Raw genomic sequence first — 15438 nt, 5'->3', positions numbered from 1 at the left:
AGGATTACATTACCACAGTGATCACTCACACACACACACACACACACACACACACACACACACACACACACACACACACACACACACACACACACACACACACACACACACACAAATCAAAAAGTCAACTGTAAATCATCTCTCTCTCTTTCTCTCTCCTCTCTCTCTCCCTTTAGGAGGGTACTAGAGGAGGCTCCTCTGATGACTAAAGCTCTGAGAGAATCTCAGATGAAGGATAAGATGGACAGATACCCCCGAGTGAGTTGTGTGGGTGGATGTGTGTTCGCCCGTGTGTGTGTGTGTGTGTGTGTGTGTCAGATACCCTTGAATTTCTCCTACATTTACATGGAACCACTAACCTGGAGGTGGATGCCAATAGTGGTCCTAAATCTGTTACTACAGTAACATTCGCAATATAATAGTGTGTGTGTGTGTGTCCAGGTAGTTCTGAGGGTCCAGTTCCCTGACAGACGTGTTCTACAGGGATTCTTCAGACCTCTAGAGACAGGTAGAGCTCTTTCTCTCTCTCTCTCCCTCTATCCTTCAATCTCTCTTCCTCTCTCCCTCCTTCTCTATCCCTCAATCTCTCTCCCTCTCCTTTTATTAGTAACTATGTGTTGATTCTAGAGACAGGTAGTTGATATCTATCTGACATTAGAATCAAACTGGAACCATAGAGATGTGATGGAATAACCAGGTGGTTTTCAACTGTCCGTCCAGTTGCTGCTCTGAGGCACTTTGTGAAGAGCCACCTGCAGGACCCCCAACTACCCTTCTACCTGTGTGAGTATCGTTACTCTCTCCGTCTCTCTCTCTCTCTCTCTCCGTCTCTCTCTCTCTCGCTCCGTCTCTCTCTCTCGCTCCGTCTCTCTCTCGCTCCGTCTCTCTCTCTCTCGCTCTGTCTCTCTCTCTCTCCGTCTCTCTCTCTCTCGCTCCGTCTCTCTCTCTCTCTCGCTCTGTCTCTCTCTCGCTCCGTCTCTCTCTCGCTCCGTCTCTCTCTCTCCGTCTCTCTCTCTCTCCTCTCTCTCTCTCTCTCTCTCTCTCTCTCTCTCTCTCTCTCTCTCTCTCTCTCTCTCTCTCTCGCCGTCTCTCTCTCTCTCTCTCCGTCTCTCTCGCCGTCTCTCTCTCTCTCTCTCCGTCTCTCTCTCTCTCTCTCTCTCCATCTCTCTCTCTCTCCGTCTCTCTCTCTCTCTCTCTCGTCTCTCTCTCTCTCTCTCTCTCTCTCTCTCTCTCTCTCCGTCTCTCTCCGTCTCTCTCTCGCTCTGCCGCTCTCTCTCCGTCTCTCTTTCTCTCTCTCTCTCGCTCTGCCGCTCTCTCGCTCTTCTCTCTCTCGCTCCGTCTCTCTCTCTCGCGCTCCATCTCTCTCCTTCAACTTTATACTGAACACAAATATAAAAGTTGCATGTAACAATTTAAACGATTCTAATGAGTTACAGTTCATATAAGGAAATCAGTCAGTTGAAATACGTTTTAGGCCCTAATCTGTTGATTTCAGTCAGCATGTCAATTGCACATTCCCTCGACTTGAGACTTCTGTGGCGTTGTGTTGTGTGACAGACCTGCACAATTTAGAGTGGCCTTTTATGTGTAGTGATCATGCTGTTTAATCAGCTTCTTGATATGCCTCATCTGTCAGGTGGATGGATCATCTTTGCAGAGGAGAAATGCTCACTAACAGGGACGTAAACACATTATTGCAAAACAATTTAGAGAAATAGGCTTTTTGCGCGTATGGAACATTTCTGGGAAATGTTATTTCAGCTCATGAAACATGGGACCAACACTTTACATGTTTTATATTTTTGTTCAGTATATTTATAAAGCCCTTTTTACATCAGCAAGCAATGTAGATGTAGAAGCACAGTGACTGGAAGAGACAGGGAGGGTGGAAACAGCAGGTCCAAGACGAGGTAGCATGTCTGTGCTCTGCAGGCAGAACAACAGAACCTGGATTGGCAGCATGACTGGGGACGGGGACAGCCAGGAGTCCTGAGGCATGGCCTTAGAGCTCAGGTCCTCAGGGGGAGGGACGGGGACAGCCAGGAGTCCTGAGGCATGGCCCTAGAGCTCAGGTCCTTAGGGAGAAGGGGGAGGGACGGGGACAGACAGGAGTCCTGAGGCATGGCCCTAGAGCTCAGGTCCTCAGGGGAGAGGGGGAGAGGAGAATCTCTCCTCTCTCTCATTTTGGATATAAAAATATCCTTTCCTCTCTTCCAGTCATCGCTCCTCCTAAAACCATTCTGGAGGACCCAACAGCCACCCTCTTCCAGGTAAGGTTCCTGTCACATACCCCCCCCTACAGGTAACACTCTCCATATCTCTAAAGAACAGAATGAAATTGGACTGGTAAACTGTATTTATTGTTGCTCCAATCAGTGTAAAGTATTAATTAGGGTTGTAGTGGGTTTGAAACAGCATGGAGACATCACATAACCATACACAATAATAACACAACACATTCTCATGTGCTTTACAAAAATAAATGTCTCTCTCTCTCTCTCTCTGTTGCTCTTTTCTCTCCTGTCCTCCTCTCTCCCTGTGTCCATTCTCTGCCCTACTGACCTTCACCACTGTCTGGGGTGAGGAGAGAGAGAGAGGGAGGAAGACGGAGAGGGAAGGGAGAGATGGGGGGGCAGTGTCTGATGTGTGAGGTTGTAAGGGTTAGATTCACAGGGAGTGTGGAGATCCCCGCGATTACACCCTTAGAAGTACACACCAGTCTGGAGAGAGATTCTGGAGCCATCTCTCTCACACACACACACACACACACACACACACACACACAGAGAATCTTCAATCACTTTGTGTCATGTCACAGAAGGAATATTTCCCATCCCAACATCCCTCCCCTGCCTATTGAGCCGTCCAGTGCCAAAGGGAGCATGTTGTGTCCAGGGAGAGACTGGTGGAATGTCTGTTATCCCATTGCTACACATTGTTTCTTGTTCGGAGTCTCTAATAATAGTCATTAACAGTTCTGTCCATAATAGAAACCAGAGGGACTAGAGAGAGAGGGGGGAGGAGGAGGGAGAGGGGTAGACAGGAGAGAGGGGAGAGGGTGGGTAGGTAGAGAGAGGGGGGAGAGGGTTAGACAGAAGGGTAGGGAGGGTTAGAGAGAGGGGAGAGTGGTAGAGAGAGGGGTAGAAAGAGGGGAGGGGGAGAGGGTTAGACAGAGGGATAGAGAGGTAGACAGAGGGGTAGGGGTAGAGAGGTAGACAGAGGGGTAGAGAGGGATGTAGAGAGCGAGGGGGAGAGGGTTAGACAGAGGGTTGGGGAGAGGGGAGAGGGGTGGGTAGAGGTAGACAGAGGGGTAGAGAGAGGGGGGAGAGGGTTAGACAGAGCGGTAGAGAGGGTTAGAGAGGGGTAGAGAGAGGACAGAGGGGGAGGACAGGGGTGAAAGGGGTAGAGAGAGGACGGGGGTGAAAGGGGTAGAGAGAGGACGGGGGTGAAAGGGGTAGAGAGAGAGGACAGAGGTGGGTAGAGAGAGAGGACAGAGGTGGGTAGAGAGAGAGGACAGAGGTGGGTAGAGAGAGAGGACAGAGGTGGGTAGAGAGAGAGGACAGAGGTGGGTAGAGAGAGAGGACAGAGGTGGGTAGAGAGAGAGGACAGAGGTGGGTAGAGAGAGAGGACAGAGGTGGGTAGAGAGAGAGGACAGAGGTGAAGGGTAGAGAGAGAGGACAGAGGTGGGTAGAGAGAGAGGACAGAGGTGGGTAGAGAGAGAGGACAGAGGTGGGTAGAGAGAGAGGACAGAGGTGGGTAGAGAGAGAGGACAGAGGTGGGTAGAGAGAGAGGACAGAGGTGGGTAGAGAGAGAGGACAGAGGTGGGTTGAGAGAGAGGACAGAGGTGGGTAGAGAGAGAGGACAGAGGTGGGTAGAGAGAGAGGACAGAGGTGGGTAGAGAGAGAGGACAGAGGTGGGTAGAGAGAGAGGACAGAGGTGGGTAGAGAGAGAGGACAGAGGTGGGTAGAGAGAGAGGACAGATGGAGGAGGAGGCGAGAGAGGACGGGGAGGATGAAGGGGAGATGGCTAGAGAGGGCAGGGGGAGGATTGGGACAGGGAGGGGTAGAGAGGACAAAGGGGGAAGGACGGGAGGGAGAGAAGGTTTTGGGGCTGTGTCTATCCTCAACAGACAGCACTAGAGATGTCTACCTCTCTCAGGTAAACAGAGTCAGAATAATAACTTACCTCTGTCTGTTTTCACCCTGTAATCACCAGTCTGTCAGCCATTACAACCATCAGCACCATTTAAACCTTTCACTTTAAGGGGTTGGCATTCAGGGGTTGTTGTTTGGCTCTCGTGGTGAAGGTGTTTTCCCAACCGCTTGATGAGCCTTCAGTTAGTGGTTGACTTCAAACTGAACTGTGCGCCACCATGTTTGGTGACGGCGAAGAAGCTGTTTGAGTGTTAGAAGTAGATTGAAACTAGCGTCTCTCTTCCTCTCTCTCCAGGCTGACCTGTTCCCTGCTGCCCTGGTCTACTTTGGCTCTGACGTCAAGACAGGTCCGTCTCCCGTTACCTGGGTTTGATTTAAACATGTTGACTTGGATGAGATGGTTCTGGTGGTGGTTCTGATGTGGTCCCTCTCCACAGAGAGTTACCTAGAGAGACATCTCCTGGAGTCCAGTGTCTCGGCCCTACAAGCAGACGAGGCTATTGCTGGGTCAGTCTACTATTGACATTTAACAACCAAACAACAACATTTGATTTGTGTGTGAGAAGGAGAGGACCAGAAAAGCCTGTTGGTGGAACTGCCCCATCGTCTTGGCAACACGGCTCAGCTGTGTAACCCCGGGCGACGGCTCTATTTTCCTGTCACAGCGCTGTCATCATCGGAATCCCTTTGAAGGGTTCCGGCCAAACGCACGAACACCAAACCCCACCTCCCCCTTCCTCTAAAGATAGAGCCATTTCCCCAAACACACACACCTCATTAACCCATCTCCCCCTTTCATCCATCCACACCTCTCTCTCCTCCTCCTGTCCCTAATTCCACTATTAGCTTCAAAGGGGATGCCAGGGCACCTTCTACTTCTGTGAGGGAGGGCGAGAGAGAGAGAGAGGGAGTGGGAAAGGGGGGTAAGAGAGACATTGACATAGTGGAGGGAGCGAGAGAGAGAGAGGGGGAGTGGGAAAGGGGGGTAAGAGAGACAGTGACATAGTGGAGGGAGCGAGAGAGAGAGAGAGAGAGAGAGGGACGTTTAAGTTATTGATAATGTGGCACCCGGGTCAAAGGTGAAATGTTGTTCTGTCAGGAGAGGATGTGTTTGTTCCATCCCCTGGACAGGAAGTCATGCGATAGTGGTGTCATGACCTTTCCTAACCTCTGAGGTCACTAGTCCTGGCCACATGAAAGAGCCTGAACCCCCTGGAGGGGGTGGGGGGGGGAACACACACTCCACTTCCCAAACACGTCCGCTGCCCCATCTGGAGAGTCCAGAAATGTCTTTCCATGAGTTGGGGGTCTAGAGATGGATTGGTTTTGAGAATGTAAAGTACAGGAAGTGTGTGTGTGTTCAGAATACACATCTGATGAAATCCTGTGGACTGAATGCTCTTTCCTCCCCTCCATCCCTTTCTCTCTCCCTTCATTCCTCACCCTCTCTCTCCCCCCTCTCTCAGCTGTATGCCCAGGTCTTCGCCCCCCTCCTCCTCCTTCTCTTCCATGGTAACAGAGGAGCCCCTTCCAGACCCCCCCGCGGGGACCAGGGAGATGGAGGAGGAGGAGGAGCCTAACACACACAGCCAGGCCCCCAAACCAGTCAGGACGGACACCGGCAAGGTCCCCAAGTGGCTGAAACTGCCAGGTACACTACCAATCAGACCTGTTGAAGGGTTAAAGGGGTAGGTCACTCTAAAATGACCTCCTATTACCTAACTGATAAAGGTAGCATCAGCAATTCTCCGTCATTGTTAAAGAGTGTCACCAGGACGGCAGGAAGCCTCGAGGTCAGAGCGTTGGGCCAGTAGCCTAAAGGTCGCTGGTTCATAATCCTGGAGCCGACATGGTGAAAAATCTGCCGTTGTGCCCCTGAGCAAGGCACTTAACCCCCGCTTACTCTGTGGATGTCTCAGGGGGAGTTAGGATATGCTACAAACACATTAACCACTACACACCACTACTACACACCACTACTACACACCACAAGTGTGAAATAGGACAATTACAGTGGGGGGGGAGTATTTGATCCCCTGCTGATTTTGTACGTTTGTCCACTGATAAAGAAAGGATCAGTCTATAATTTTAATGGTAGGTTTATTTGAACAGTGAGAGACAGAATAACAACAAAAATATCCACAAAAACGCATGTCAAAAATGTTATATATTGATTTGCATTTTAATGAGGGAAATAAGTATTTGACCCCCTCTCAATCAGAAAGATTTCTGGCTCCCAGGTGTCTTTTATACAGGTAACGAGCTGAGATTAGGAGCACACTCTTAAAGGGAGTGCTCCTAACCCCAGCTTGTTACCTGTAAAAAAGACACCTGTCCACAGAAGCAATCAATCAATCAGATTCCAAACTCTCCACCATTGCCAAGACCAAACAGCTCTCCAAGGATGTCAGGGACAAGATTGTAGACCTACACAAGGCTGGAATGGGCTACAAGACCATCGCCAAGCAGCTTGGTGAGAAGGTGACATTTGGTGCGATTATTTGCAAATGGAAGAAACACAAAAGAACTGTCAATCTCCCTCGGCCTGGGACTCCATGCAAGATCTCCCCTCGTGGAGTTGCAATGATCATGAGAACGGTGAGGAATCAGCCCAGAACTACACGGGAGGATCTTGTCAATGATCTCAAGGCAGCTGGGACCATAGTCACCAAGAAAACAATTGGTAACACACTACGCCGTGAAGGACTGAAATCCTGCAGCGCCCGCAAGGTCCCCCTGCTCAAGAAAGCACATATACATGCCCGTCTGAAGTCTGCCAATGAACATCTGAATGATTCAGAGGACAACTGGGTGAAAGTGTTGTGGTCAGATGAGACCAAAATGGAGCTCTTTGGCATCAACTCAACTCGCTGTGTTTGGAGGAGGAGGAATGCTGCCTATGACCCCAAGAACACCATCTCCACTGTCAAACATGGAGGTGGAAACATTATGCTTTGGGGGTGTTTTTCTGCTAAGAGGACAGGACAACTTCACCGCATCATTTGACGGGGCCATGTACTGTCAAAAAGGGAGAGTTAATCCTAAAATTAATGGATTGGCAATTCCTAGTTCATCTGTTCAGTCTATGTTCTGAGACGTTGTAGTTTCCCTCTTCAGCATGCTGACCCTGTTTACACTGACATGGAGGGTTACCACGCTGGTGGGCGACGTGATTATTCACATCCAACGTGCGATATGGACGTGATATATAATGTTGCAAGAGGCTGTGATGTTCTCCTTTATTTGACCCTTCATTAATACAACTAGACCACACTATCTTCTCTAATGAGATGCACTGGACTCCATTCATTCACTCGGCACAGAAGATGCTGACCAATCACAAGCGGGCTCTCTCACTCTCTGCATGGCATACACATGCTGGCCAATCACAAGGGTCCCCTGCTTAAAGCGCTCAGTTAGATGCTGGTGAGGAGAGGGAGGGCTTTACCAAAGATGGTACAGTAGGATAAACTCTGGGGCTTTACCAAAGATGGTACAGTAGGAGAAACTCTGGGTCTTTACCAAAGATGGTACAGTAGGAGAAACTCTGGGGCTTTACCAAAGACGGCACAGTAGGAGAAACTCTGGGGCTTTACCAAAGATGGTACAGTAGGAGAAACTCTGGGGCTTTACCAAAGATGGTACAGTAGGAGAAACTCTGGGGCTTTACCAAAGACGGTACAGTAGGAGAAACTCTGGGGCTTTACCAAAGACGGCACAGTAGGAGAAACTCTGGGGCTTTACCAAAGATGGTACAGTAGGAGAAACTCTGGGGCTTTACCAAAGATGGTACAGTAGGAGAAACTCTGGGGCTTTACCAAAGACGGTACAGTAGGAGAAACTCTGGGGCTTTACCAAAGACAGCACAGTAGGAGAAACTCTGGGGCTTTACCAAAGACAGTACAGTAGGAGAAACTCTGGGGCTTTACCAAAGACGGTACAGTAGGAGAAACTCTGGGGCTTTACCAAAGACGGTACAGTAGGAGAAACTCTGGGGCTTAACCTCAGTGTGTCGGAAACATGAGTGCTGCTAGTGCTAACGAGAACGACGGTTTGTTGCCAAAGAAGGACGCAGCTTCAGCGGGGTGGCAGTATTTCGGCGCGGCTTCAGCGGGGTGGCAGTATTTCGGCGCGGCTTCAGCGGGGTGGCAGTATTTCGGCGCGGCTTCAGCGGGGTGGCAGTATTTCGGCTACAGGGAAACCAATGTCAACCAAATGCATGTGTTGTGCCAAAAAGTGCCTCAGAGTTGTAGCGACAACAAGCGGCAACACGACATGTGTATTAAATCATTAGAAGAATATCCCCTACTTTACGACGATTGCATGAAGAAAAACAACAACAAACACCTGACAGCAGCCAAGCCCCTCGGCCACAACCAGCCACCTACGTTAAACAGGCAGCCTATTTCTCCACAGTCGCCATCCCAACACTGTAGAACAGAGATAAGGGAGAAGTTGAAACATGACGTGTTGAATGACTGGACCAGACTGTGTTGTACACAAGCTGCTCCTTGCAGTCGCTAGGCTCGGTGCAGTCGCTAGGCTACGACTACAGGTTTTTAAGGCACTTTGACCTATAATTTAAATTCTAATAATGATTGAGCCTACAGATTTGTACATTGTGGTTTCGTATTCAGTTAGCACACTATGTATGAATTCATATCATCTGATTTTAGAGGTGATGTTCTCTACCCTGAACCTTGTTTTAACCGTATCTGGTGGAATTACCAAGTGTTTGAAAATCTCAATTCATAATCGCAATATCTGGCCCAAATCAAAAATCACAATTCAACATGTTGGTCCAAATCATGCAGCCCTAAAAGGCACCCACCCTGTTTTCAAACATTAATCGATTGCAGCTTTTAACACATTCCTTCACACACACATTTACATACACACACACGCACACTCCACTCCGAAGGGCCCTCTTTAAAACCACAGTCAACAGGAAGTGTTGAAAAAGAAATATCAGATGAGTCAAAAGATAAGGATGCTGTTCTGGGGGAACGGTACACACACAACCCCTCACACACACATTTATTAGTTCAGGATGGTTTCCCCTCCACCCCCAGGGGACCTCTGCTGACACGCAGCCCCAGTCAGAGTGCTCCATTCTGGGCCACATGAAACACGACGGGCCCCTGTTGTCTGGCGCTCCGGAGCCTGGGGTTGCTCTGTTGTGGTGGAGCTGGTGGTCGCGGTGCTCCAGCTGTTTTGGTTGTGTTTTTCTGTTTTGTTTGTGGGAAGGATGGTCTCGCTAGTTGTTGTAGTGTTTTCTGGTGGCGTGGGAGCTGTGGCTAGTTGTTGTAGTGTTTTCTGGTGGCGTGGGTCCTGTTGCTAGTTGTTGTAGTGTTTTCTGGTGGCGTGGGTCCTGTGGCTAGTTGTTGTAGTGTTTTCTGGTGGCGTGGGTCCTGTGGCTAGTTGTTGTAGTGTTTTCTGGTGGCGTGGGAGCTGTGGCTAGTTGTTGTAGTGTTTTCTGGTGGCGTGGGTCCTGTGGCTAGTTGTTGTAGTGTTTTCTGGTGGCGTGGGTCCTGTTGCTAGTTGTTGTAGTGTTTTCTGGTGGCGTGGGAGCTGTGGCTAGTTGTTGTAGTGTTTTCTGGTGGCGTGGGTCCTGTGGCTAGTTGTTGTAGTGTTTTCTGGTGGCGTGGGTCCTGTTGCTAGTTGTTGTAGTGTTTTCTGGTGGCGTGGGAGCTGTGGCTAGTTGTTGTAGTGTTTTCTGGTGGCGTGGGTCCTGTGGCTAGTTGTTGTAGTGTTTTCTGGTGGCGTGGGAGCTGTGGCTAGTTGTTGTAGTGTTTTCTGGTGGCGTGGGTCCTGTTGCTAGTTGTTGTAGTGTTTTCTGGTGGCGTGGGTCCTGTGGCTAGTTGTTGTAGTGTTTTCTGGTGGCGTGGGTCCTGTGGCTAGTTGTTGTAGTGTTTTCTGGTGGCGTGGGACCTGTGGCTAGTTGTTGTAGTGTTTTCTGGTGGCGTGGGTCCTGTTGCTAGTTGTTGTAGTGTTTTCTGGTGGCGTGGGTCCTGTTGCTAGTTGTTGTAGTGTTTTCTGGTGGCGTGGGTCCTGTTGCTAGTTGTTGTAGTGTTTTCTGGTGGCGTGGGAGCTGTGGCTAGTTGTTGTAGTGTTTTCTGGTGGCGTGGGTCCTGTTGCTAGTTGTTGTAGTGTTTTCTGGTGGCGTGGGTCCTGTGGCTGGCATCTTGCTCCTCTTTATCAAAGAAGAAAGTCTAATAAAAAAGAGAGAGAGGAGGGGAGGAGACAGGATGGTATTGTGGACTCCATGTGGATGGTCTGGGGAAATGGATGAAGGGTGGATGGGTCTGGGAAAAGGGATGAAGGGTGGATGGGTCTGGGAAAAGGGATGATGGGTCTGGGAAAAGGGATGAAGGGTGGATGGGTCTGGGAAAAGGGATGATGGGTCTGGGAAAAGGGATGAAGGGTGGATGGTCTGGGAAAAGGGGGACACACTGTTTAGCTTTCAGTGAGACGTGGCCTGTCTGTCTCCCTGTCTATCTGCCTGTATCCCTCTCTGACTGTCTAACTGGTTGTCTCCCTGTCTGTCTGCCTGTCTTCCTCTCTGACTATCTAACTGGTTGTCTGTAGGTCATTATATCAATTACTCTGTTGTGTTCTTTATTCAACACCAGATTCCCACTTCAGTCCAGAACTCTTCCAGATGCTTCCAGACCTGGAATTCTGTCTGCATGTCTATTCTTCAGACTCATCGCCAACTTGAGCTAAACCAGGACACACACACACACACACACACACTCCTGGTCTATCCCTCTCCATCATAGTGGTCTGTGGTTTCACATATCTTATTGGAAGTGGTGTGTGTGTGTGTGTGTGTGTGTGTGGAGAAGTCAAGAGACGAATGTGTGTTTGTGCCAATATAATTCCAATCCTGGTTTGTCTCAAGATGGTGATGAGTCTGAATAGTTAAACAGAATTCCAGGTCTGGAAGAGTCTGTTAACACTTTGATATTCAAGCAAGCTTCTTTCTTAACAGTGTATAATGGGTTATAATAGGCTTAGCAAGCTTCTTTCTTAACAGTGTATAATGGGTTATAATAGGCCTAGCAAGCTTCTTTCTTAACAGTGTATAATGGGTTATAATAGGCCTAGCAAGCTTCTTTCTTAACAGTGTATAATGGGTTATAATAGGCCTAGCAAGCTTCTTTCTTAACAGTGTATAACGGGTTATAATAGGCCTAGCAAGCTTCTTAAGTGTATAACGGGTTATAATAGGCCTAGCAAGCTTCTTAACAGTGTATAACGGGTTATAATAGGCCTAGCTAGCTTCTTTCTTAACAGTGTATAACGGGTTATAATAGGCCTAGCAAGCTTCTTTTTTAACAGTGTACAACGGGTTATAGGCCTAGCAAGCTTCTTTCGTAAGTGTATAATGGGTTAGAATAGGCCTAGCAAGCTTCTTTCTTAACAGTGTATAACAGGTTAGAATAGGCCTAGCAAGCTTCTTTCTTAACAGTGTATAACAGGTTAGAATAGGCCTAGCAAGCTTCTTTCTTAACAGTGTATAACAGGTTAGAATAGGCCTAGCAAGCTTCTTTCTTAACAGTGTATAACAGGTTAGAATAGGCCTAGCAAGCTTCTTTCTTAACAGTGTATAACAGGTTAGAATAGGCCTAGCAAGCTTCTTTCTTAACAGTGTATAACAGGTTAGAATAGGCCTAGCAAGCTTCTTTCTTAACAGTGTATAACGGGTTATAGGCCTAGCAAGCTTCTTTCTTAACAGTGTATAATGGGTTATAGGCCTAGCAAGCTTCTTTCTTAACAGTGTATAACGGGTTATAGGCCTAGCAAGCTTCTTTCTTAACAGTGTATAATGGGTTATAGGCCTAGCAAGCTTCTTTCTTAACAGTGTATAACGGGTTATAGGCCTAGCAAGCTTCTTTCTTAACAGTGTATAAAGGGTTATAGGTCTAGTAGTTTTTCTGACTGAAAGTCAACATGTTACAGTGGCAGTGCTGATCAAGGAAAACACATTTCTTTGGACATTATTCATGGTTGTTAAGACTTGTGTGTCTCAAACTTTTATAAGATCCAACTGTTATTTCCTCTGATATTATGTTTTTATTGTCTCCAGGTAAGAAATGAGGATTGTGATCAGATGACTACGGCTACCATAGAGGGACATACAGAACAGAGTGGACGCCCCAACACACTGTTCCTCCTACCTTTTTAACATGAAATTCCAGGCTCAAAGTGGATTGTGATGTATTCAAACCCATTGTGAATCCAGTGTGCACTTCAAATAGTTTTACAAGAGTTCAAAAACATGAAACGAAGTAATAAAGGAATATAAAATATCTCCATTGCCGATATGTGGTTGTGTTTTCTCTCTGAGTTGATATCAACAGCTAGAACAGTGCTTAGAACAGAATGAACTCTTATTTTATTGCTACCTTTCTATTGTAACAGGCTATTTATTGTTCAATTAGTTTCTCTCTCCACACACACGCAGTCGTTGGAAGTCGTGCCAGAGACTGTCTCTGTTGTTCATGCTCCATGTATTAGCTACCTGGATTCAGACTGCATTCTTGTATTCCAGAGAATAGAGAGGGAGGGGGGGGGGCAGTGCCCAGTCTGTCATTCAGATATTTTGTGGAGTTGTTTTTTTATACATTAGCCCCCGTTCGGTTCTTTTGAAGTCCCGCAGACCCACACACACACCTGTCCTGCAGACACCCACACACACCTGTCCTGCAGACACCCACACACACCTGTCCCGCAGACCCACACACACATCTGTCCTGCAGACACCCACACACACCTGTCCTGCAGACACCCACACACACCCGTCCCACAGACACCCACACACACCTGTCCTGCAGACACCCACACACACCTGTCCTGCAGACACCCACACACACCTGTCCCGCAGACCCACACACACCTGTCCTGCAGACACCCACACACACCTGTCCCGCAGACCCACACACACACCTGTCCTGCAGACACCCACACACACCTGTCCCGCAGACCCACACACACACCCGTCCCGCAGACACCCACACACACCTGTCCTGCAGACACCCACACACACCTGTCCTGCAGACACCCACACACACCTGTCCCGCAGACCCACACACACACCCGTCCCGTAGACACCCACACACACCCGTCCCGTAGACACCCACACACACCTGTCCCACAGACACCCACACAAAACCGTCACGCAGACACACCTCCTACCCCATCCGCTAGCTCTCTGCTTATCGTTCAGGCATCTTGGCTGCCGTTTCTTGCCGTCTCCTCAAGGTAAACAAGACACTGGGACAGACAGGTGTTGAGTTGGGCCGGTTCTACTGTGTCACTGTCTGACGGATATGATGCGGTGCTGCAAGGTGAGCACGCCGATCGTGGACCTGTCTGGTTCAGTTAAATCACAGTGTTGACATGCCACACCCTTTGATGTCTGGGGGTCAAAGGTGACACTAGTGGCTGGTAGAGGGAGAATCTCAATTGCATACTCCTCGCGTCCTCTCCTCGTTTCCTCCTCAAAACCCATTGGTTGAGAAAGTCAGAGGCTCTCCCTTCTGACCTTCTCCAATAGGTTTGGAGAAGGAGGCGAGGAGAGAGAGGATGCGAGGAGTATGCAATTGAGATTCTCCCAGAGTCTCCACCTTCTTTGAAGTGTGCACTCCCCACCATAGATTTTAATTGCCTGGATACCCAGACTCCTCGCTTCGGACAAACGCTAGGCCACTCCCACAGACGTTAGTTTCTTCTGCGCAATTAGTCTGGATCTGACTACCTCCCCGACCCTTCACCAAACACGAACACATTCGGGTCCGTTTGATTGGACCAGAAACTGATGGCAGTTTGAAAATGTATCATTGTCTTTGACACTCTGATCGGTTGGAGATGAACCATTCCCTGATGACTCTGTTTTGTACAACGCCCCTCGTCGTTTGTGGTGACATCAATGATGGCAGTTCCAGAGCAGAGAAAGAATTTAGTGTCGTCACGCTAGGATTTTAAAGCATAGGATTCGTGTAAGCATTGACTAGAGGGACTGTCCATCAATGTAAAATCCATGTCAGGAAGTGTGCAAGTGCACGCTTTGACAGAAGAGGAGAGGAGGGAGAAAGTGACTGAAAAGATTTGGCATGGGTCCTCAATTTCTACAGCTGCACCATCGAGAGCATCCTGACTGGTTGCATCACCACTTAGTATGGCAACTGCTTGGCATCTGACGCAAGGCGCTGCAGAGGGTAGTGCGTACGGCTTAGTACATCACTGGGGCAAAGCTTCCTGCCATCCAGGACCTCTATACCAGGCGGTGTCAGAGGAAGGCCCTAAAAATTGAGACTCCAGCCACCCCAGTCATAGACTGTTCTCTCTACTACCGCATGGCAAGCGGTACCGGAGTGCCAAGTCTAGGACCAAAAGGCTCCTTAACAGCTTTTGTGCCCAGGCCATTAAACTGCTAAACAGTTAATCAAATGGCCACCCGGACTATTTGCATTGACCCCCTTTTTTACGCTGCTGCTACTCACTGTTTATTATCTATGTGTAGTCACTTTACCATTACCTACATATACATATTACCTCAATTACCTCGACTAACCAGTACCCCCACACATTGACTCTGTACCGGTACCCCCTGATTATTGTTATTTTATTGTCTAACTTTTTCTTTATTTTGTATTCATTTTATTAGCAAATATTTTCTTACTTAACCAACAATAAAAAAAAATGTTTTAAGGGATTGTAAGTAAGCATTTCACGGTAAGGTCTACATCTGTTGTATTCGGCCCATGTCACAAATACCATTTGATTTGAGAGAGAGAGAGAGAGAGAGAGAAAGATAGAGAGATGGTAAAGTAACTTTGGGGTTTCGGTCCATGACTGATCCTATATCTAACGGGTCTGAAAGGGGAGGGCAGCCTACATTATCCGTCAACTCTCTTCTCACCATCTGGACACAGAATGGGTAGCTGAGGAGAAGGTGTGAGTCATGGGGGAGAGGTGCGCGACCGGCTGTCACCTTCCTCTTGGGTGTGACAACCATCATTTAGGTTGAGAGGCCACGCCCACACGAGGTTGAAAACAAATACACAACCAGGGGAAATGTCCGGCTTCTGAATAAACAACCGGAGGGTCTGTCCTGGCGATCAATTACGAAATAAACCTTCTAAAGGTGTCAACTTCCTAATGTGAGGATCAATTATAGCCTAACCCAGGCAACCCACTACGAAAATATCGCGCCACGAAAGATTAATTATAGGCGTATAACGTTTGTCACTTGTTGCCATGTTGACATCCTAAATAT

General features: G+C 48.4%; 1 protein-coding gene across 1 annotated transcript in view; it reads left to right on the top strand.

The window, feature by feature from the left end:
* LOC106591528 (tether containing UBX domain for GLUT4) overlaps positions 1–12469 on the top strand; it is a 39733-nt gene extending 27264 nt beyond the window's left edge. The window contains exons 10-17 of the mRNA XM_045709169.1: positions 177–258; positions 442–508; positions 721–783; positions 2218–2270; positions 4450–4501; positions 4592–4661; positions 5621–5805; positions 12247–12469. Of these exons, the coding sequence (XP_045565125.1) occupies positions 177–258; positions 442–508; positions 721–783; positions 2218–2270; positions 4450–4501; positions 4592–4661; positions 5621–5805; positions 12247–12257 (583 nt within the window). The 3' untranslated portion in view covers positions 12258–12469. The remainder of the gene's footprint in view (positions 1–176; positions 259–441; positions 509–720; positions 784–2217; positions 2271–4449; positions 4502–4591; positions 4662–5620; positions 5806–12246) is intronic.
* The last annotated feature ends 2969 nt before the right edge of the window (positions 12470–15438 follow it).

Source organism: Salmo salar, chromosome ssa02 (genome assembly GCF_905237065.1).
Source record: "Salmo salar chromosome ssa02, Ssal_v3.1, whole genome shotgun sequence".
NCBI lineage: Eukaryota > Metazoa > Chordata > Actinopteri > Salmoniformes > Salmonidae > Salmo > Salmo salar.
This window is presented reverse-complemented; position numbering and strand designations above follow the sequence as displayed.